The sequence below is a fragment of the Nasonia vitripennis genome (assembly GCF_009193385.2).
Source record: "Nasonia vitripennis strain AsymCx chromosome 1 unlocalized genomic scaffold, Nvit_psr_1.1 chr1_random0013, whole genome shotgun sequence".
NCBI lineage: Eukaryota > Metazoa > Arthropoda > Insecta > Hymenoptera > Pteromalidae > Nasonia > Nasonia vitripennis.
Window position 1 is genome coordinate 358,204 of NW_022279601.1, and position 23,215 is coordinate 381,418.

The 23,215-nt window shown below is 34.8% G+C and overlaps 2 protein-coding genes across 3 annotated transcripts; one reads left to right on the forward strand and one right to left on the reverse strand.

Moving 5' to 3' along the window:
- Nucleotides 1–8,203: 8,203 nt before the first annotated feature.
- On the reverse strand, nt 8,204–18,143 carry LOC100119788 (protein O-GlcNAcase). 2 transcript variants are annotated; one of them, XM_001603459.5, is made up of 13 exons: nt 17,024–18,143; nt 16,762–16,813; nt 16,355–16,688; nt 15,830–16,274; nt 15,123–15,760; nt 14,513–14,860; nt 14,207–14,381; nt 12,061–12,114; nt 10,706–10,791; nt 10,458–10,627; nt 10,167–10,362; nt 9,922–10,081; nt 8,204–9,845 (listed from the first exon to the last, which is right to left on the reverse strand). In XM_001603459.5, exons 1-13 carry the CDS (start codon nt 17,091–17,093, stop codon nt 9,709–9,711), a joined length of 2,865 nt encoding a protein of 954 aa, XP_001603509.2. In that variant the 5' UTR covers nt 17,094–18,143; the 3' UTR covers nt 8,204–9,708. The 2 variants fall into 2 exon arrangements, with proteins under 2 accessions (XP_001603509.2, XP_003426978.1); XM_003426930.4 differs by lacking the exon at nt 12,061–12,114.
- Nucleotides 18,144–18,381: 238 nt separating this feature from the next.
- Nucleotides 18,382–23,040, forward strand: LOC100119827 (major facilitator superfamily domain-containing protein 6). Its single transcript, XM_001603491.5, is given in 9 exon segments — nt 18,382–18,851; nt 19,525–19,677; nt 19,680–20,044; nt 20,121–20,403; nt 20,482–20,675; nt 20,751–21,073; nt 21,155–21,330; nt 22,121–22,288; nt 22,578–23,040. Coding segments are annotated over 9 exon segments (1,800 nt in total). The 5' UTR covers nt 18,382–18,787; the 3' UTR covers nt 22,652–23,040.
- The last annotated feature ends 175 nt before the right edge of the window (nt 23,041–23,215 follow it).

A 23,215-nucleotide genomic window follows, 5' to 3' on the forward strand; every position in this document is an offset into this window, starting at 1 on the left:
CTTTTTGAATTTATAAAATTATATAATTATGCAATTTATGAAATACTTTATAATTTATGAAATTACTATTGAAATTATGCTAATTTATAAAAGCAGAAAAATAAATAATCTTTGATTGAAACATAAAACGAGACGTTATTTGTTACATACAAAATGATAGAATAAAATATCGGTAATATGTCTATACTCGTGTCTACGGTAAAGCATAGGCCTTCGGCTTGTCTGGAGGTTAGGGGTTTGGAGTCGTTTGGTTAAAATGCACAACCATTTAGCCTATTTGTTCTTTAGGGGTTTAGGGTTTAAGGCTCTTTAGTTCACATGTACAGGCTACAAAGATCACACATTTGTAAACAAGTTTTTTTGAAAGTTAAAATTTTTTTTCGATATTTCCGTCCACCATATTGGATCCGCCATTTTGAATTTTCAAAATCTGATAACAGATTTGTAATCAGCGACCTCGAAAACCTCTATATACAAACCTTCTACAAAATATTATGGATTGAAGTATACTTATAGTTATTTTGTGTTAGGGGTGGTTTACCCCCCTAAGGGGAAGTATCTATGAAAAAACCGAAAAACTTAATTTGTTTATTATAGATGTTTACAAATTTTTTCCAAATTTTTTAGTCGTTTAAAACTTTTTTAGTATATAAAATTTTTTTTCGATATTTCCGTCCGCCATATTGGATCCGCCATTTTGAATTTTCAAAATCTGATACAGATTTGTAATCAGCGACCTCGAAAACCTCTATATACAAACTTTCTACGAAATATTATGTATTGAATTACATATTTACAGTTATTTTGTGTTAGGGGTGGTTTACCCCCTTAGGGGTAATATTTATGAAAACACCGAAAGACGTCAACTAAATTTTGTTATTAAGGATGTTTAAACATTTTTTCCAATTTTTTTAGTCGGTTTAAACATTTTTATTATAAAATTATGCCAAAAAATATATGTTTTCAACCCCTAAAAAATAGGGGATGCTACCCTTACTCTTCAAATCACCATGAAATACTTGCTCTTTTTGTAAGAAATAACCTCCAATTTGTTTCAGTGAAAAATATTAATTTTAAGCCGAGATATTTAAAAAAACGCTTTTTGGGGGTTAACTTTAGGGGAGGTTTTTACCCCTTAAAAGTGAAAATTAGCCGATAAAAAAAAATACGTGTCTCTTATTTTTTTATGTTCTACAACATATATAAAAATCATCAAAATCGGTGAGTTCGGGTTGGGTACCTTTCCTTGTTAGTCCTAACGCACGGCGAGGGCGAAGGGCCCCGTCGCGCTCGACGGTCCCTGTTCCCGTTTATCGGCTCAATTCACAAATTCCTGTATGGTACATTGACCGAAGCCGACGAGGCCGAAATACAGGAGGCAGTGAAAGCGATCGCCGAGGACACGCGTAAAACCGCGGCCCTCCTCGCAAACCAAACAGAGATCGTCGAACGCGAACTCTCCGATATAGATAGCAGAATGTGGAAAATGAAGGTAGCAACCGACATCTTATTTAACAGATCAGTCGAAAATAGCAACAATATAGCCGCGCAAAACGCGATTGAAAGTGCGAGGGCTAGTATAGCTCAATTTAGGCTTGACATCGAAGTCATCACGGACGCGGTATTATTCGTGGCTAAGGGTCTCATCCATCCGCGAATGTTAGCGCCGGAAGTAATAAGCCGCGCGGCGAGTAAAGTGGAGACCGCGGTGGCCAATTCGCTACTCGACATTGAAAAATTTAACTTATTTAAAGCTTCGCCGATACCGGCGGTGCAGCAGATATTGAATGCGTCGAGCATCGCCGCGTATATCTGGCCGGACTACAGTTATTTTGCGGTAAGCGATTCGAACCGCACCTACATGCCTCTGTCAGCAGAAAGAGTCGCGAAGCTGCGCAAGCTCGGTAATATTTTAATCGCGGTAAATCCAGAACCCATCCGAGAGAATCAGGACAGCGCCGCGTGCGAAATAAAAATAGCTTCGGGGCATCCGGTCGAAGATCCGAGCCATTGTGATATTAGAATTAAGCAGCTACACTGAGAAAATGAACTTTCTTGAGATATAAGGATAATCCTGTAAGCAATAAAATTTGGTAGGAAAATGACTTTCATTTTGCATAAAAAAAAAAAATAATTGTGTCGCAAAAGTACAAATGTTCGTATCGAAAGGAAAATCCTCTCCTTTGAATCCTCTTGTGACAAGAGGATTTCTTTTGAATGTAAGATGTCAATCCGCGCCCGATTGCCATTCCGCAAAAGAAGTTTGTTGCGTGTGCACGCGTGCTCCCGGAGAGAGCGAGAAAGCACGTATACGCCATACAACGTACATACATCTCCGCGGAAAAGGTACGTCGTGCCCGAGACAGTGAAAAAGCACCAGAGAGCGTTAAGTGACTCCCGGTATATCGCGCAAAGTGCTTGTATAACCTCAAATTCTTGCGGGATTTCTAGAGCAGCGCGAGCAAGCAGAACGAACCGCTCGGAGCCGCTGGTGGAATCGGTTCGTCGGCAGGAGTTTCGAGCGAGAAAGCACGTATATACTATGATACTATATGAGGAAGTTAATTAATATTCTTACCGCAAAGTCAGTACAAATAGAACTTTTTCATGAGATCAAAGACTTAATTTACTTATATTTAAAAACGGGAGATGAGCTGTTTCCTGAACAAAATTTAAAACCAAAACATCATTACTTGATTCATTACCCAAAACTCTTACTGTTAATCGGACCAATAGTAAATGTATGGTGTATGCGATATGAGGCGAAGCATAACGTTTTGACTGGTTATGTGCGAAATTCTCAAAATAGAATTAATATTCAATTATCTTTGTGTACTAAGCATCAGATAAGGCTCGCACATTATTTTAAGTGTAAGGAAAGTGTGTGTTTACCCTCTGAATATGGACCAAAAAAAGAAAAAAATGTTCGTTTTTTAGAAGGTTTCAAACACTTTTCTAATTTAATCGAAGAAAGGAAAAGGTACGTCTGGTGTACCAGCTAGCCATCCCGCTCTTTGATATTCAAAAATTCAATTTATTTAAAATCCCGCCGCTGCCGTCTGTGCAGCGTGCGCTAAATATTTCGAATATCGCGGCGTACATTTCGCCCGAATTCCATTTTTTTTGCAGTTAGTGAATCAAACAGATCTTACATGCCGATACCCCCGAAAGAATCCACAAGCTACGCAAAGCTCGGTGACCTACCCTGGTAGAAATAAGTCTATAAGAACAGGCTAGTAACTGGCGAGTTCTTAGGATCATTTCTACCAGGGTATTGATCGCAGTTAACCCCGAACCAATCAGATAAATTTGAAATAACGTCGCGTGCGAAATCAAAATCGCGTCAGGGCACGCGCTGGAAAAAGCCGAACACTGTGATATTCGGATAAAACAACTACACGACACGATATTCAATAAAATTTTTCAAGAATTTCAACTTGTAGTCGCCGAGGCTCCGGATGCATTAGAATTTGGTAAAATTCCGATTTTAGATCTAGCAAAATTTAATATAATTTTCCTCCTAATTTGGCAATAAGATCTTTGATCAATGGGAGAGGAAATCTTATTCTCTTTGTGATTCTATTTAAATCGCGATAATCAACAACTAATCGCCTATCCTTGTCTTTCTTAAAAACCAAGAATGCGGCACTGGCATAATCGGATATTACGTTTTCTTTGATCATGCCACTTGCTACGAGCCTGGTGCCACAGACGAGCTCGAGGCTCTCCGGCGACTGTGTCCGGTGGCCGCCGCCGACGATACGCTTAGCGTATCGTTAGCAGGGAACGCTGCTGCCCAAAGCTTCCCACATGCAGAAGTGGCGAGCTTGCACTTTCTGCAGGTGAGACTGCTCTCCGTCGAGTCGCGTCGACAGAGGAGCAGGCAGATCACCGGCGACTATAGCGAGCGAGCAGGAGCTCCTCCTTTTGTGAAGCAATAAACGTTCAACCATAGCACCACCTATACTTATTGTTACATTTCCTATAATAGTTCTCATTCTTTTTTCAACGTCCGGTATGGCCTGTTTTGTATTGGATCATTACTAAATAATTCAATGTTCATCTCCCTACTTTACTTATATACTCTTCTATTTTAGTCATGTGGACTTCTCCTTTCCGTCTTTCTTTATTTTCTTAAAACCTTCTCTTACAAGTGCCCGGTCTTGCTACACAATGTGCAAATTTTAACTTTTTCCCCTTCACGACCTTTGATTACCTTCTGCGGATTTGTAGGTTCAATTTTTACTTTTTCCCCTGAAGTCTGTTCCTTATTTTTATTCGTTTTGATCACATTTGAAATATTCATCGCTTTTCTGAGACGATTTTCCCTTATCTGTTTGTTCCCCCTGATATGTACGTTTAACGCCTTTATTAAAATGTTTTCCGTCTTTATTTTCTTTACCCTTACTGAAGTTTGCAAAAATACTTAACTGATTATTTAGTTCAGCTACTGTTCGACATCGAGCTGCTAAATCAATAGTGTTTATAGAGTCGTCATGAATTCCGTGTGCAATTATATCAGCCCTTTTCTCCGCAGATAATTCTAACTATTTACCTAATTTCTGAAAACAATATGTCTGTTGGTATTGGTCGGAAGAACTTTTGAAAAAAACCGCGTCTTCTATCAGTTTTTCAAAATTTACCTCTGCGGCAAATTTTTTAATCAAGGCTAAAGAAAAGACCCGCCACGTTAACAAGGAATTTTTTAAACCGTCATACCATCATTTTTATCATTTTAGTTTAAGCACTGCTAAGTACAATCTTGTTTTGTCATCCCAATCATACATTTCTGCACATAATTCAACTTTTTGAACCTATTCTTTCGCCAAAATTTTTAAAATTAGGGACTAAAGTAGTCGTTTTCCGACCGGCGGGCGAAAAAATGCAGCGGTGGGCGTAAAAGTACTTTATTATTACGCCCGCTAATTTCGAGTAGCGGGCGTAAAAGTACTATTGCGCCCGCTACTCAATTCATTGGCGAATCTTCTAAAAACGCGAAAATCAGTACATGCGTTACAAAAAATATGGTGTGCACCAAGGGCTAAGCGAGCTTTTTGGCCTCGTGTGGTTGCAGTACTCGTATGAGGCTCGTAAACGCCCTTGCCTTCGGCTCGGGCTCGCCTTGACTCGTACTGCAAACTTCACACTCGGCCTAAAAAAGCCCACTTTACGCCCATGGTACACAATATACTATTTCCTCTGGATCAAATTCCCTTAAAATTTTCTCGTTAATAAAATGAGAACGCTTCGAACCCGTTTTGAAAATACCTGACAAAAGTGACGCCAATTTGGCTAAATCGCAGACTCTTGCAGACTTTCCTGGCGGTGGATTGGGTAAACGTGATTCCCGTTCCTCGTCCCGTCTACTTTTCCGTTTATCGTGGTGTCTGCTACCCTCGTGTCGGCGCGTTATTTGTCTTGATCGCTGTCGATCCTTGCTGCGATTTTCGCGTCGACCTCGTGTTTTCCGTCGACTTTTACTAGGGGAGCGACTTTTTCCCTTTGATCACGTCGATCTTGAGAAGGCATGATGATTCTCTTTCGGAACTTTTGATTTTTTCCTAATTTTTCTTTCTTTCGCCTTGCACCAATTCACCTTCACTTTGTAGCACGATCTTTATACAGCGAGTATGAATTTTTGTATCCCACTTCTAATCTGCAGGAGGGCTACATAACATAAATAAAACTCTAGAAAGCTCAATTAATTAAAATCAAGAAGTATGTAGCTTTATTAAAGATATATATATATATATATATATATATATATATATATATATATATATATATATATATATATATATACAATTGAGTTTTCTAGAGTTTTATTTATGTTGACTTATATGTATATACACGTATATTGATCTTGCATTCAAAGCGACTACTACTCTCGTTCTTGGTCAGAGCTCGCTGGTTAGGGCCAGGCCAGTCTTATCAGATGTTTATAGTTTTGCATAAACATGTCTCTCTCTCTCTCTCTCTCTCTCTCTCTCTCTCTCTCTCTCTCTCTCTCTCTCTCTATCTCTCTCTCTCTCTCTCTTCGCTTCACTCTTCTATAGGCTTCATTCTTAGAATGTGTCTCCATATAAAATATTCTCCACAATTATCAGTCGATAAACCGTTGTTTTTTAAAAGCACAATACTTTTGTTGCGAATGAAGATAACGAATGAGACCTCTTAGGATTATTCGTGATATGTCCATATTCCGTATAAGATTTGTCAATATCAGCAAACTAAACTGTTTTTGCAACTAACCGGCATATGAGGGCAAAAAAAATGAAAAAAAACCCACTAAAATTTTTGTACTCGCTGGTCTGAAAAAAGTTGCTTTACGCCCACTTAATAAGTACAAAAAAAAGCAAAAATCCTGCTTGTGTTACAAAAACGATATAGAATTATTATTCGAAGATATTAGCAATGTTCTTTATCATAGTATATATGACTTAGCAATGTCTACTTCCGTCGTTTTATGATCAATAATAAACTTCAAAATATGTATACGTTTAAATTAGATGTGAAACTTCAATTAAAATTTCTTAATGAAAACTTTTAAATTAAAAATTAACAAGCCATCATACTTTTTTGAATGTACTAAAATGATCGTATGATAATTAGATTACCTGATAATTGATTTATCCAAATTTTAAGTACATACACGTAGAACCAGCACCACTCAAAAGTGTAAAATTGAAATACGATATCAAAACGCATTAGAATACCTATCTATATTTAATATATGCAAGCAACTAAAGTAACGAAACAATAAGTCTACCTAAACATAACCAAATTTCGATCTTTCTGTTTCCTACAAACTATTCTGAAATAACTAAAATCATTAAAGATATGCCACTGAAGAGCAGCGGGGCGGATAACATAAATACTAAAACAATAAAAAGCTTGTCTAGACACATAATCGATATACTTGTACATATATGTAACCTATCGATCGAAAAAGCCATTTGGCCAGAAGCTTTGAAAAGTGCCGACATTATTCCAATTTACAAATTAAAAGACAAAAATTATGTTGAAAATTACAGGCCAATCTCATTAATATCAAATATTGCTAAAATCCTGGAAAAATTAATATATAACAGACTAAACAATTTTATCAGATCAGGTTTCTGATATGTTGTTAATATAAACCGACTAGTGCGGTTTAATTTGAAATACATTGAGATGTCTAGACTGTACAAAATTTTATGTAAGCATTATGAGACCCAAATTTAATAACGAGGTAATTAAATTAAAACAAAACTTGGCTGCAGTCACAAAATATATAATTCAAAGTAAAAATACTTACCTCTTCGGCGTTTCCATTTTATTTTGTAAAGTAAGTTTTTTCATAATAATATAAGAAACTGTCTAGAAGCGTTGTTTCATCCTTAAAAAAGATTATTCCATTCTAAACTACTCAAACTCTTATATCAATATCCTTTTTTTATTTTTACTTATGTATTGCACTGATTTTGCACATAAAAGCGATTTTGAACAAACTATACGGAGATTACATGTTATAGGCTCACTGTATCATAAATCTTCGTTAATTAGATACATAGCAAGACTATAATGTTGTGACTATACTTTTGTACGAGTAGCGTGTCACCGCAGAATTTTGAAATTAATTTAAAATGTATAAGAATTCAAAAGTATAAAATTGTAAAGTTTATGTCTTGTGAGAGAACTCGTGCAGCCGGCGAACATCGCAGGGAAACTACCTATACTTCGCCGAGCCTGCAGTAGAAGTTCGAAGTGCCAGCTTGCAGTCCACCATATATACATAAGAATTCTGGTATATGAGCTCGATGCGATAAGACACCATCTGACGAATAAGCTAAATTATACTAGTTGGCCACGTAACAGCGCAATTAAAATTCACAACCATCTAAGAAAATAAAAAATTATATTTTAAAGGATTCTCTTATTATTCTTCTATTATTCTCTCTCTTCTATGATTCTCTTATTATTCTCTCTATTTCTGTATTTAGTTGCAAATATGAAATTTAATAGGCACAATTATGAATAAGAAAGGGAAATTGATCAACCAAGGTTTCAGTCTTTTAGAGTTTATTGAAATTAATCTATACTGATTACTGATTTTACATGATTGTTTCTGTAAAGCACTATAGAAGTATTTAGAATAAAACCACATTGAAGCATGAGCATCGTATTACATGAAAAATATCGTTATGATCATACCAAAGGCGGATTATTAAAAAAATCATTTTATTTCAACAGATAAAATAGAATCAGAAAACATCTAAAAAATAGTTTTAATAAAGCCACAAGAGTATAAAAATCGCTTACATAATTTTGGATGAGATTTTTACAGCTAAGCGAAAAAGGATATTGTATGACATGGACTTTACAATGAAGACCTTTTGCCCTACCATTAGAATGTTAGATAAGCACATGATATATTTTTATAAACAATAAAAACAATATTTGCCTAAACCTTATAGGCAACATGATGGCTTATATGACAGCATAGTTAAGTTATACATACCGAATTATGTACCGTTAATAAGTGTGATGCACCGTACAAAATTCGCGGCAGCTAAATGCTGTATACTTTTTTACATGTTACATTTTTTCATGCTTGTGTTCGGTCTTAGTTATAATTGTTTTTATACAATTGTACTGCTTTAGCAGACATTTCTTTAAATGTGCTTGTTAACCAACGTTTGAAAGATTATAAATTAAATCATTTTTAATTGTACGCTGGAAAATTGCAAATATGTGAAGAACACTTTGGAGCATTTACAATACATCTTTACAATTATTGTTAACGTAGTTAAAAACTTCAAGCTTTCTTAAATATTGAAGCAGTTAATTCAATTAGTACTTATCCTATACTTAACATTACTGCCTATGGAATACTAATAATTGAAAATAGCAGGTTTATGTGCGTATTTTCCAAATTTATTAAAACGATTTGTCTACAAAACGAAAGAACATTTTATTCCAAATAAATGCTCCAATCAGAATCATGCACTAATAATAGAGACCCGATCGGTCTGTGGCACGTTCTAAGATGTAATTATTAATGCTAATATCACTAATTTTTTTTTTACTTTCAAACAGTTTTAGTTTATTCCATGGAAACGTATATTTATTTTGAATCCTATTTGAATAAAATAATAAACAATTCAAACTCACTATAAAAAGATAAAATCAACCTTTTGTAATCATACCGAATCCGTTGCTTAGTATAGCTGTTGTACAATAGACAATGCGTTCAACGCATTAAGCAGCATACAAATATGCGCAGTAAGTAGATACAGAATTCTTAAATTTTAATAGCAGACATTTTAAAGAAAATGCATATTATTGCACTATACTTTTTGTTTTTTTTTCTGTCTTGATATAACCAAGCCGATTTATCATAATCCATATACTTTGATACAATGTATATGTACAGTTTCCGTATATACGAATAAAAAATTCTTTTAACTTTCTAACTTATAGAATAGATCATTTTCTGTAGAATTGAATTTGCACCAATAACGTGTGTACAAAATATTAGATGATTTATATTAAACATCATAAAAAAATCGACACGATATATGTACTGAAAGTAATGATAAATACACACATAAAAATTTACGTCGCAAAAAATGTTATGGAGTTTTCTCTTTCTCAAGTATTTGCTTTCTGAACTGGTCCTAATACGTAAATTTTGTTGATAATTATAATCGAAGTATTTGCCCGCTGTTAGAAACTTCGGCACATTGTTGTGGTTGTTGAACTGTCTTCTAAAGGTGGTATCAAATCGACAAAACCAAGTCTAACGAAAAATTCTCGAGCATCTTTGTCAGTTACTGACATTGTTGCATGTACTCCAAAAGAACCTATGAATAAATTAATGTACAAACGTTAATTATATTTCTTTACTTTAATTGATCATTGTTAGTAATGAAAACATACCATTTGCTCTCAGAGCAGCTAAAATACACGTGATGAGTCGTTTAGGGACTGACTGGTCCGCAACTACTGGTAAAATTGAACAAACCAGTTTTGACGGATGTTGCCGACATAATTGCTCAGGCACATCAGGTACAAATGTATGAAAATATTGTATGGCCTCCTGAGAAATAACAAAGTTTCAATAGATTGTACAACAGTACAATGTTGTACAATGAAACAAACGATATTAAAAATGAAAATATTACCTGTTCATCTTGAGACATATCACTAGTCAAACTTTGCAAGGGATACTTTAACTGCATTTCAGATATCCAAGATACTGCTAGCTTTTGATTGTACGTTTTGACGTTCAAGGTGGTTAGACCATATCCAACAATACCAGTCTCGTCTTCCACAACCATACACAATTCTGGACTCAACGTTAGGAAGCCTCCAACCATTCTTTATAAAAAAAATAATGATTATTAAAATAATTTATAGATTGAATTGAGAATACTCAATAGTTCAATACTTTAGATTCGCAACAGTGCACTTACCTATCTGCCACAGCAGAAGTGGTACTGCAATTATGAATTTGATTGCATACTGAATACACAGCTTCTTCATCACTAGGTAGATATGGGCGAATTGTATAAATTTTACTGCTAGGCACTTCAGGTGCTTTATATACAAATAAATCGTTTCCACTGTCTACGGGAATTAATCGCTATAATGAATAATTGGGCATTTTAGTAAATTATTGGATTTGCTTTTAATAAAATAAATTGAATTTGTTAAAAGATACCTGCAAATCGGCTGTAAGGCCACCTCTAAAAACCCACGGTTCTTGATCTCCGCTCATAAAAGTCTCTTTCCAACCATTTGAAAACCCTATCCCATAAAATTATGATTAATCATGGTAATGAATTTACTATTATTTGATGCATTGCTTAAAACTATATAAACACTGCTGCATCCAGTTGGGAATGTAATACCATATACATGCATAATTCATATGAGTGAATTCACGTTGTATTATTGTTCATATGCTCTTTAATAAAATTAAGCACTGAAAAATCTAAACGTTCACCCGCATATATATATATATATATATATATATATATATATATATATATATATGTGTGTGTTTACCAAGTTTGCACCATATTTATTAAATTAATAAATCCGCATAAATTTTCAAAAATCGATCTTATACTGTTGAAATCAGTAATTACTATATTTTTAGATTTATGTAAATTAAAAGATATTATTTTTGTAGCTTAGTAATTTTAAAGTATGAAAAAAAGTTGCAAAATAAATAAACATCTTTAATCATTTATTTTAAGTTAGAAATTTTAAAATGAAGTTAAAAATGTTTAAGCATGTTCAACCAATTTCTTAGTGATTCAGTAAAATTATTTTTCAACAGTACTTTTTGTATAGTTTAAGTGAAATCTTGGTTGAGATTCATAAATTCTTGAATAAATAGGAAAAGAAAAAATAAGGAGAGCATAAATTAGGTAGAAACTAGGTCTAAAATAGGGATGATTTTTGCCATAATGAGCCTGAAACAAAATACTTATTACCCCTGAAAGAACATACATCAAAACAACAACATCTGAAACTAAGCAAAATAAATTAGTGCGAGACTTTATAGTTGAGGGAATAATCGTTCAAGGTTAATGTGCTGTATCTAAAAACTTTGCAGTAGTTACCTATAAAGATTTACTTTGTTTCATTTAATAAAAATGACCGTGAACGATCGGATAGTCGTTTCTGACAGGAATATTCAAGAATTTATGAAACAGTTATCTTACATATTAATTTGGATTTTTCAGCTATAATTTAGTTCTTTCTATGTACAATTTTGAATAAAATTTCCATAAAAGTTAACTCATTTTAAAATCAATTTTAACACTCCCAAACTTATCCAAACTCTAGTTTTAAAATATTGCTTTAAAAATTTTCAGGAATTTTTATGTAGCTTATTAGCTGAAATTCTCCAAAAGTTTAGTAATTTCCAAGCTTTTAACTTAATAATTAAAAAATATCGTGATTAGCCTCAAACGTAGCAAATTTTTGCAGATTCTAATAATGATAATAGTTAAAAACTTGGATTTTGCAATTTCTTCTTTACTCAAAGACTGATGAAACGCATACATGTGTAGCTGCCTTGGGTAAACGTAGTCATCGTTGCTGGAAATCTGCCAAATGCTATCAACAAGAAAAAAGAAATCAATGGTTAATACAGTTGTGAAGTGAACGATATTCTCGAGTTTGAATATTTTTGAATGTTTATTTTTTTCTTGTAATCTGTAGGAAAGCATTCGCTGGTTGCTCGATTTGAACCGAGTATTATAAAATACATTTGTTATGAAGTTATAAAATCTCAAACACATTCCTACCAGGTAAATTTCATGAGCTGAAAAGAAAGTCAAAAAAGCAATACTGGTATGCAGTGAAAAGCCAATGGAAAATTAAGTAAATTTTTCCTAATCCACAGGAATGCTGTCACATAATTTTCTCTTTTGTAGCTGCTAGTTGTATTCATTGCTTTAATTATTGGGTGTGAAAACAGGTATAAATATTATAATAAGTCAACTCACATTATTCCTTCAGAATACAATCAAATGCTATCATGAAGAATGTAATAATTAACCTTCATTTAATATATTATCTTAAATCAATAGAAAATCAATATATATAAAAGCAGTAACTTATTATAATGTTTAGCCAGCATAAATTAAATAAATAAACCATGTGTATTTTTTCTTAAGAAACCTAACTAAATTTTGGTTAAATAATCTCTTATTGGAACGTTTAAAAAATTACATATGGTTCAAATTTTTTTTTATTATTACAAAAACTTCAACTTATAAAGTTTTTGTAAAAGAATACAAATTAAGGCAGTTCATTTTTACAGTTGTTTTGTGATCTCTAAAAGATTTTTAAGAACTTGCTATTTCCCAGTTAAAAATAAAAATCCAACACTAAAATAAAAGGAAACAGAACCTTTACAAACTTTTAGAAGGTAACACATCATACAATAAATTTTAGAACTGACTTTTTATTGGATAAAAATTACTTAGAACTTCGAATGGTGTTTTGTTTTAAATGACAGACTTGAGCACTAAAAAGTAATTTAATTTTATAAAATACATCTCAGTAAAACTTGTTTTCGGAAAGTAATAAACAATAATAGCCTTGATATTTTCTAAAATTTACTACCCTGCTATGTAATGCATTGAGAATATATATAATGCATTAGAAACGTTAATTTAGTTTTAACGTTCTCAATCATCATAATAATTATTTCTAGGAATCAAGTAAACTCTCTCTCTCTCTCTCTCTCTCTCTCTCTCTCTCTCTCTCTCTCTCTCTCTCTCTCTCTCTCTCTTAACTCTTTAGCATTCATAATAGTCTGACACTTATATTGTTTTGAATTCATCTAAAATTGCAATTCATAAAATCAGCTGTAAGAAAAATTTATTATTTTTATCTTTTTTTAATACACTACTATGACTTTATACTATAATTACTCAATTTATAGAAATATATATTTAAAACAGTTAGGTGACAATAATTCTTTCAGCTTGATTTTATAATGCTAGCTAAGTAAATTTTATAATTCACTTACCTATACACCAAATTGCTTTTTTCTGAAATTTAAGTGCAAGTTACAATTACAAAAATCCAATACATTTTCTAGCAGCACACACGTGGTGGGGCATCACAATTTAGGAATGTTTTTAATTAAACTTTTCTTCATTGGGTTACTCTAATATTTTTCTGGTATACAAAATACAACAAAACTTTCTTTTATCGAATATTTTTATATAAACTGTTTTTTTTAACATTAAAATCAATTATCGAAATTGAATATTACCAATGAAGAAATAGCAGGAAAATTTTTTACTTGTTTATAACCAGCACATTAGGATCTTAATTGACTTTCTTATCAGTGTTACAAAACTATGAAAAAGCTAACCAAATAGTAAGATTATAAACATAAAAACTTTGCATTATTTTAGAAAATAATTTTGTAACTTCATTTTTGTGTCTAATGATTTTCAAGTTTTGTATTATTAGTATGAAAAATTGAACCTCTTTAATTGTCAAGAATATTCATAGCTTTAAAAATATATCATATTATTATTGAATTTTTAAATACAAAGAAGTTCTAAAGAGCAATAAATATTAATTATAGCAAATTCTAATTCGGAACAGTTAAAGAGGCTATTGAAGTAATAGAAATCAGAAAAATTTGTTATAAAATACACAAGTATAATTTATAAAACAAACTTACCGAGCCACTTTACATAACTATTTAATAGCGATACGACTCCGCGCATATCCCAAACATAAGAATAAAGATCATAAAGTAATTCTCTATTATTGCAATACGTTAACCGCTGTAACAGCCGATTAACAGCGTTACACATGTCGTTCATTTTCGCCGCTCGAGCATGCCATTCCTCAATCTATTTAAAATTTCAAATTAAAATTACTACGATGATCTATGACATTGCCCTTATTTTTTATATTTATATGAACTTCTTTTATAATTAATTCTAAATTTTGTTTTAAGACCAAAATAGTTTGCTGTACTCACATCTGCTTTGGAATTGAGCTCGTCAGCTTTGGCTTTGTGCATGACAATATGGGCATTACTTTTGAGCCAGTTGAATTCCTGTAAGAGCTGTATACCTTGCCCACCGTGTTCAAACGGCAGATAAAACAGGTCGCAGAGAAGCGAGAGGTCCTCAGTCGTTAGTTGCTTGTCAACGTCCTTCATGTTTAGGGAATATTCGTCAGGTTCATCTACGTTGTCCGACCCTACATGATCCTGATGGTTTTCATGATGCATAACATCCTGCTCGACAATCATCTGAGTGCCATTTACCACAGTTGGGTGACCATCCAGCTCGATCTGCATGCTACCGGATGCTCCACTACAAGTCTGATTGCATATTTCAAATAAGTTTATGGTATTACTAATTTGCATGAACTATATTACAATGATATTAAATAAATAAAATGTCACTTCTTAGTTAGGTTTTAGAGTTTTTAAGAAGTACGAATAGACAAGGAGAGCATCGATGTTTGAAATCTCCATATTAATTTGTTTTTATGCTATAGAATCATTTAATATTTTTACTAAAGGATCATGAGAGAATAATGATAGTTATTAGAATGATAACGATTGAAAAAATTAGCCTTACAGAAGTATTTTCCACCATAACCTCGTCGTCCTGTGCGGGCGTTTTAGACTGATGCGCTGGCGAATTGGTTGGCGTAGTATTACAATCCATAGGTTCAGTTGAGGATGGCGCAATGGTTACAGTAGGCGGACCCAGACTTCCTGCTACTGCTGAGGCCACTACTGCAGGTAAAGCAACGGGTTCACTGACGACCTTGGTATCGGAGACCAGGGAGTTCATAACAGGTCCAGTGCCCGGCGGAGGTGGGAAACCCTCACTGCCGATTACGCTCGAACAGACCTCGGCGAGAGCCTGTAGGTGATTCGAGTTATGGGAGGTTACGGTGACAGGAACCGGAATACTAGGCACCGCCACTGCAGCTGTAGTCGTCGTGGAGGTAGACGATGTCAGACTCATGCAGGTGTTCACCGATGGTATGATCGGTATGGGTATCGTCGGGGCGACACAAGGCTGCGGTTTGGCTATCACACCAAAAGCCGTGCGCTTCTTGTTGAACTCCGGCAGCCACTCGTGTATGGCGTTCTTGAGCGCGCGCCGGGGATGGTACATGTTGGGCGACAGCGTCGACGGCACGTCCTCACCCACTACACCGTCCTCCGTCTCCGTTTCCAGCTTTATGTCCGCGGAAACAGTATCATCTGCAAAAGTTCAAGGATTGAATTAAATTAATTTCTAAAAGTACTTCTTACTGTGAGAACTGTACTCACTCAAACTGAGATCCCGTTTTCCATCTACATTACACCTGCTCCATTGAGCTAAAGTATGAATCGCTATAAAATTTGCACCGTATTCACAATTAGGGTTTGTCAAAACTCCTCTAAGTTTTGGTATCAGGTCTGGGGATCGACCAGAATAGGGTCCAAGAAAAACTCGCTTCTGATCATAATCATTTGCATGCAAATTATCCCAAATAACTGGGGGTCGCCTCAACACTTCTGTAATCTCTTCAATGGATTCAACTGTCAGCAGTCTGGAGATTACTTTTGGGCCAGTCCACATTATATCTATTTCTTGTGCTAATTTACTTCCTAAAGTGTTCAAATACTCTGAGCTGGAAACGTTAGGCATTGCTCGGGTTGCGCAGTATTGTGTTGGACATAAAAGAAAGCGAGGTTGACCAAGATGTTGGAAAATATCATTGGTCACGGATACCTTGAAAATGTAAAAATGTGAATTCAATTTTTATGAATTCTTGACTCAGAGAATTATCTAATTATTGCTCGAATCGATACCTGGGCATGTGCAAAAGACTGAAACACCTCCTTATCGGCTTCGCTCATTTCTGGTTCAATGTCGTCAAAAAGTAACGCAAATGCTTGACAACCAAACTGACTGACTTGCTCCAATTTCCTCTTCAACGCTGTAACCTCTTTGATACTGGAATAAGTTATATCGAGACCAGGCGAGAGAGCATAATAGAACGTTATTCCAGATTCCCTAGCGGCAGTGATCAGTCCAGTTAAATGTTCGGCCTCCTCTACTGTGTATAAATCTCGCCAGTAAGCCCTGTGCTTGTAATCATCTTTTGGAGCATACAAGTACGAATCCATCCCCCATTTCTTAAGCCTAGGATAAAAGTAGTTTGTCAGTTGAATTGTGAACCATTAGTATAAAGTGAAGGAACAAAAGGCAAACTTACTTTCTAAACAAATCCTTTCGCTGCTCAGTGGTCCATGGTCGACCGTAAAATCCTGCATAGTAACAAAAAAAACAACATCTGAGAAATTATAATTGCAATGTAAAAAAATTAAATGCCATAATCAGATGTAACCAGACACTACACAATGCAGAAGTAAACAAAAGGTTGCAGATCATATTAACAAACAGCAGTAAATAGTCAGTGTAAACAAACGCGCAGCTCAGTCGTCTACCGAGGACCAGAGAGCAGATTTTATCGTTACCTTCGACAACGCCGCAGATGAAATTTCCATTTTTCGTATTCAAATTGGCGGATCCATTCGTCTCCGCCATTGTGAACGGTGCCTCGAGTGCAGCAGGAACAGCAGTAGTGCACTTGGTCGTTTTTCCTCACAGTCCGTCACGCCGACAAGTCAAAATGCAACGAAGCGTCGTAGCTGCTGCTCACCAGAATCCTCGTCGTGGACGAGCAGCGAAGCGAGCCCAGGAGTCGTCGTTTTACCTCATTTACAGGCAAAGTGCGAGCTTTTGTGCGCTTCTCGCTTGTAGGAGCGCGCGACTACGCGCAGAGTATACCCTACGTGGATGTCGAGAAAGCGGGCAAACGGCGACAACAACGCGGAGAACCGTCCCGTTGAGTAACATGAAACGTCGCAGGTGACCGGGGTACAAGAGCTGCAGCACCGTGTCCTGGCCAAGTCCGTGGGAGAGACCGACGAGAACGGAGAGAAAGCCGAAATGCGTGTGTGTACTTTCGTGCGATCTCTCTCTACCCAGCCATCAGCTCTGCCATATACAGGAGTCAGGACTATGAAGAGCGAATAGAACTTAGAAGGCGGCTGCTGCTGCGGCCATCGCGGTTCCACGCGACGTCGGCGCTGCGATCGACTCTTTTGCAGGCTGTCTGCTATCATCTGCGCGTGCGAAAATGCATCGCGCGAATCTACTCTGATCACTGATGTGGGCGCCTGTTTGATGACCCAACTGCTTTATCGACACTAGTCGCAAAGTAAATACGCAAATTCATTCGATTTTCTTTTCATAATGATACTTATAGCATTAATTCGGTAAAAATCTTCCATGTTATTGTGATAAATTTCTTCTTTTGATCGACAATTAGAAACGTATAGCGCACAAAAAAATATTCGCGATCCGAATATAGTTGCATTTTTTTAAAAAGATTAATTTTTTGTAATTCAATTTGGATTACAACAATATAAAAATGTTGTATACGCGTGTTGCGGAATAAAATCGTGCTACTCGTTGCCAATAATATGCAGCGGAAAATCATCGATAAAATCTCATAAAAGACAAAAAGCTAATGTGAGTGTAAGTATCAATGAAAAAATCCAGATCAAACAAATAGAACCAAACAAAAAAGCGAAGATTACAAAGATTCGATCGTATATCATCGGCTATTATTCGGCGTCGAGCTTGGTTCACCAAATAGCTGCAGAACTGAGATACTTCTGCCTCCAATTGAAGCATAAATTAAATAGTGAGCGCCAGTCTCTCGCCTTTCAATAATAATCGTCGCGAGCGCGCAGATCAGCCAAAAACCTTTTCGCGATAAATCGAATTAACATTGGGGGGGGGGATAGCAGTAGACACTTAGACAGTAGCCAGGCAACGCGCACGCATATTACATTTACACATAGCAGTAGGTATACGCCAGTCAGCGCCTCGACAGCGGCCGGGAGGCGTCCACGCGTTTTTTCGGGGGGGAATAGGCACACATGTACTTTTTGCTGATACTGTGTTTATCATGTGATTGAGAAATATGCGTCGAAGTCTGCGGCTGGTTACTGCTGTTGCTCTTACTCTCTTGCCCGGCTAAAGGGGATCGTAGTTATCGGGAATTTGGTCCACTCAACGCTACAAACTCCTACAATATTTAATAATACTTGACGTTCTCGGCGCCGCTAGATATTAGATATTTTCGATGGGAAGATTAGCCACTGATCCGACCGATCACTCGAGTACTGTCCGTCGTTGATTCATGTTTAGCGGCTTGACTTTTCTCCACGATGTTGGACCGTATAAACAGGGATTTGCTGCCCATCAAGGGCCACTACTTCCTCTACAATGCCGGTGAGTGCACAGCTTTTCTTTTTGCCATTTTTAAACTCGGTTCTCTTTTTCACCCTCTATGCAATTTTGAGGTTATAAAATCCCATCACTATGACGAGCATGCATATACATATACATACCTATAGAGAAAATGATACATATAGATGCAAGTTATGTGCTTACGCGCGGCAAACCTATATGCACGTCTATTAATGTTTGCCATCGCAGCCACGAGTGTGGAATATCTATATCATATTCCTCATGATTGCACTCTAAGTACTGATAAAAAAAATGTCGATAAGACGGAATTGTCGCTTGAAAATATTGCAAGAACTCTATAGGCAATTTAATATTGATAATGCATCAGAGATCATAAAATGCCATAAATTATGATATAATTATAACACTTCTATTTTTTTGATCAGCCTTATTGTTTCTCCATTGTAATATTTCTAATTTTATTTTACTCTCACAAATAATAGTCGTGTATGGAACAAGCTTGATTCTTTGATAAAAGTGATCTGTGATGACAAATTGTTGTACTGTTCAAAATTTGTTAATAAAACAGTTGCATGTAAAAAAAGCAGACCTGATTATATAGTTTAGATAAATGTTTAAATAACTAACAGAATTTTTCTGTATAATCCATATTAAATGAAACCTCTACTAATAAATGATATGTATGTTCTTTCAGCTACTGGTCCAATCATGCAATTTTTGCCAATAATAGCAAAACAGTTGGGGTTTTCAGGACTTCTTGTTGGTACAATATATACAATACTGCCAATCTCGGGATTAATAGCAAAGCCATTGTTTGGTGGCCTTGCGGATAAATTTAGACTCCATAAAGCATTTTTATAGCTTTCCAAGCAATATTAGCTATAGCATTTTTTACAATAAAATTTATACCTGAAGCAGAACACAGTGTGAGGACAAACTTGGCATGCAATATTGCCTCTTTTATAGAAATGCCTACCAACAATCTTATTTCCGATCAAGACACAGACGATATGAAAATTAATACTAAAGACAATGCTCATTGTCATCTCTCTTGTACGGTAAGATCAATGGAAGACATTCAAGCAATATGTGATTCTTGGCATGTCAAAAAGTATTGTTCTTTAGCAAGTACAGGAATTAAACCAGAGCAAATTGCAAGAGTAGAAAAGTTGGAATTTGAAGCTTATTTTAATGAGTCTTATGATTTGCATGTGGTGAGTAAAAAGCTGTACATTGTATATTTTTTTTATTTATTAGCAACTGTCAACTGCAATTCATTACTACTTTTAGGGCTCAAAACTGGATCTCCGAATATTCAACATTTCTTTAGGAGATGGCGATCTACGCCCTGCTCTGTGTAGTACAAAATCCTTTCGAATTCCATGTACAACAAAGTGTCCTAAAGTTCTTTTTCTCGATAAGTTAATAAGAAATATTAGCCTCATCAATGATGATGCATCAAGGCAAATATCAACTGGAATTTTTCAATGGTTTTTATGGGCATCCATTGTCAGCTGGATTGGCATGGCTGTTGTAGTTAGTATAGGAGATGCTATATGTTTTGATCTATTAGGTATGATGATATTGTAATTCATCCTATAACTATTTTAGTTGATATTTAATTGAAATCACATATATTTGAATCTTTTAGGAGATGGTAAAAGTAGAAACTATGGCAAACAAAAAATGTGGGGTAGTATTGGAGTTGGAATATTTGGCATAAGTGCAGGATACCTGACAGATCTTTCAAGTAAAGGAGAGGAGACAAAAGACTATTCTTGTATTTTCTACCTTATGCTAACTGCCATGATTCTTGATATCTTAGTTTCTTCTAGATTAAAAAAAGTATCTATATTTTATAATTATAAATTACTAAAAATAAAGAATTATCACTGTAATTATGTAAAATGCTTTGCACAGAGTAGCTTAGATCATTCAAATGAACCATCTGTTCTGTGGGAGCTTTGGTCCATTGCAAGAGAAGGAAGAGTTCTGGTATTTGCTTGGTGGTGCATTGGAGCAGGAATGTGCACAGGAGTTATTTGGAACTTTTTATTTTGGTACACTGAAGAAATTTCTCCAGCTCAGTCACAAAAGGAATGGTTAAAAACATTACAAGGATTACTCACAGGAGTGCAATGCTTTCTTGGGGAAATGCCATTTAATTTTATATCTGGCAATATTCTGCGAAAAGTTGGACATATAAATGTTATGAGCCTTGTACTACTTGCTTTTTCAATAAGGTAAATTAAATTTGTACATTTTTTTCTTATTTTTAGAATCAGTTCATATGACATAATATTTGTTATTTTTTTTTATTACAGATTTATGGCATACAGTATGTTTTCCAATGCGTGGGTATTTTTAATTATTGAACTTCTTCATGGACCTACACTTGGCTTATGCTGGCCAACTATGGTTTCATATGGTGATAAAGTAGCACCTTCAGGTACAAAAGCGACAATTCAAGGTCTCGTTGGAGCAGTATTTGAAGGGATAGGTAATTTTCATAAATTAACCAAATAAATTTTTATCACTCGTGCTCGGATAGTGCCGCATAACGCAACGGGTTTACCTTGATAAATAATGACGTCATTGACTAACGTCATTAAATGACGTTAAATGACGTCATTTGTTGCTACAAATTAGAACTTTTTATGACGTCATTATTTTCAATAGGTTGTACTTCTAAATACTTATACTCAGGTAGGACCTATGTAGGCAACCATTTTATCAATTTTGAAGTATTTAAGAGTATAAGTATTTAGAAGTACAACTTATTGAAAATAATGACGTCATAAAAGGTTCCAATTTGTAGCAACAAATGACGTCACAAAATTACGTCATTATTTTCAATAGGGTCATCAGGTGAGGTTGGAGGTAAAAGCGTTAGGTTATAACTGTTATAAGCAAAATCGTTGCGTAATGAAAAAGTTATGAAAAAAACGCAACGCTTCTCGTAGTGACCTCACAGTCTACATAACCTCTCCCATTATAGCCTCGGCATAACCGTACGTTATGCGGCACTTTATCGTCGCACTCGTGAAAAAAAAATAGTGTAGGCAACGATTACGATAAGTTGCCAATCCGCCCGCGTGTGTAATTGTCAACTTATCGCACTCGTTGCACAATATACTATTTTGATAACGTTTGATACGCGTGCGAAAAGTTGATTCTACACTCGTAAGATTCTTTCACTCGTGTAGAATCGACGGCTTTTTCGCAATTGTATCGAAATATACTAATATGAAATTGTCTCTTTTTGTTAATAAATCATTGGTTTTGTACAGGCGTGTCATTAGGAAGTTTACTTTGTGGCTATCTTATTGACCAATACAAAGGTGTAGTGACGTTTAGAGTCTTCTCAGTCGGCGCGCTTGTTTGGTTAAGCATCTTTTGGATAATGCAGCTTTTACTACGAAAAGCTAAAGCATATCCATTGCAACAAGGCCATATCCGTGAGTAAAGGACTACTTCACGTGGGAATTTTAACGATTTGTATTATTGTATTATTATTAACTAATTGAAGCTATGTATTAATGCCTTTAATTACTTATAATTAGTATTGTTCAGTTGTGTTTGAAATTTTTTACACATTTACTTCAATTTGTTTTAGTTATGTTTGATAAAACTTCTGATTTTTTATTTTAAATATTGTCTTATTTTTTAATGAATTTCCTTTTTATGCATGCATTTAAAAATATACCCATCAGTACGTTTTACAATTGAAATTCCTGTCACTTTCAGATTTGGCAAGTTATGCTCCTCCTGATGATGATGCAATTCTCATGACTATGAGTCAAGAGATGCAGACATATTAAAAAAGGATCTGGATTAATTAAGAACCAAAGTCATCTTTGTATCAAAGTTCATACTCATAATGCAAAGCCACCGAGCTTTACAAGATCGTATTTCACCCTTTAGTTTTAACTATTTATATCAATTACATGAGTAATTTGTTATAAGAATGTTGTAAATGTATTGTTTTATAATTATTTGCTTTGATTATAACTTTTGAAAAACTACCTAATCTGCTTATACAGCGTAAACCATGTCATTACTTTTTACTTTTTGATTAAAATCACGATTGAAAAAACATATTTGGTCAATTATTTGACGCGTGATCAATCGTTAACCAGTATTACGTAAATAATGTAATAAAGTGTATGTATATAGCAATTAATAATAATACACGTTTTTATACATTGAATTATAGGATTTTTCAAATTTACCTTTCATCATAAAGTATTCATCGTTTTTGAAATGGTGCTTCCGCATCGGTTAGTGTTTATAAATTAAAAACTCTAATAGGAGGATTTAAAAAACGTTCTACGGAAGTAAATTACTACAACAGTAATTTAATTATTATTATATTTTAATACTAT

What these genes read in the sequence shown, in the direction of transcription:
- LOC100119788 (XM_001603459.5), bottom strand. Translation starts at nt 17,093, where the DNA reads ATGGCGGAGACGAATGGATCCGCCAATTTGAATACGAAAAATGGAAAT. An exon ending in AGTCTTTTGCACATGCCCAG is followed by an intron (nt 16,275 to 16,354) that starts GTATCGATTCGA and finishes TACATTTTCAAG; the next exon opens with GTATCCGTGACCAATGATAT. An exon ending in AGCTGCTCTGAGAGCAAATG is followed by an intron (nt 9,846 to 9,921) that starts GTATGTTTTCAT and finishes ATTTATTCATAG; the next exon opens with GTTCTTTTGGAGTACATGCA.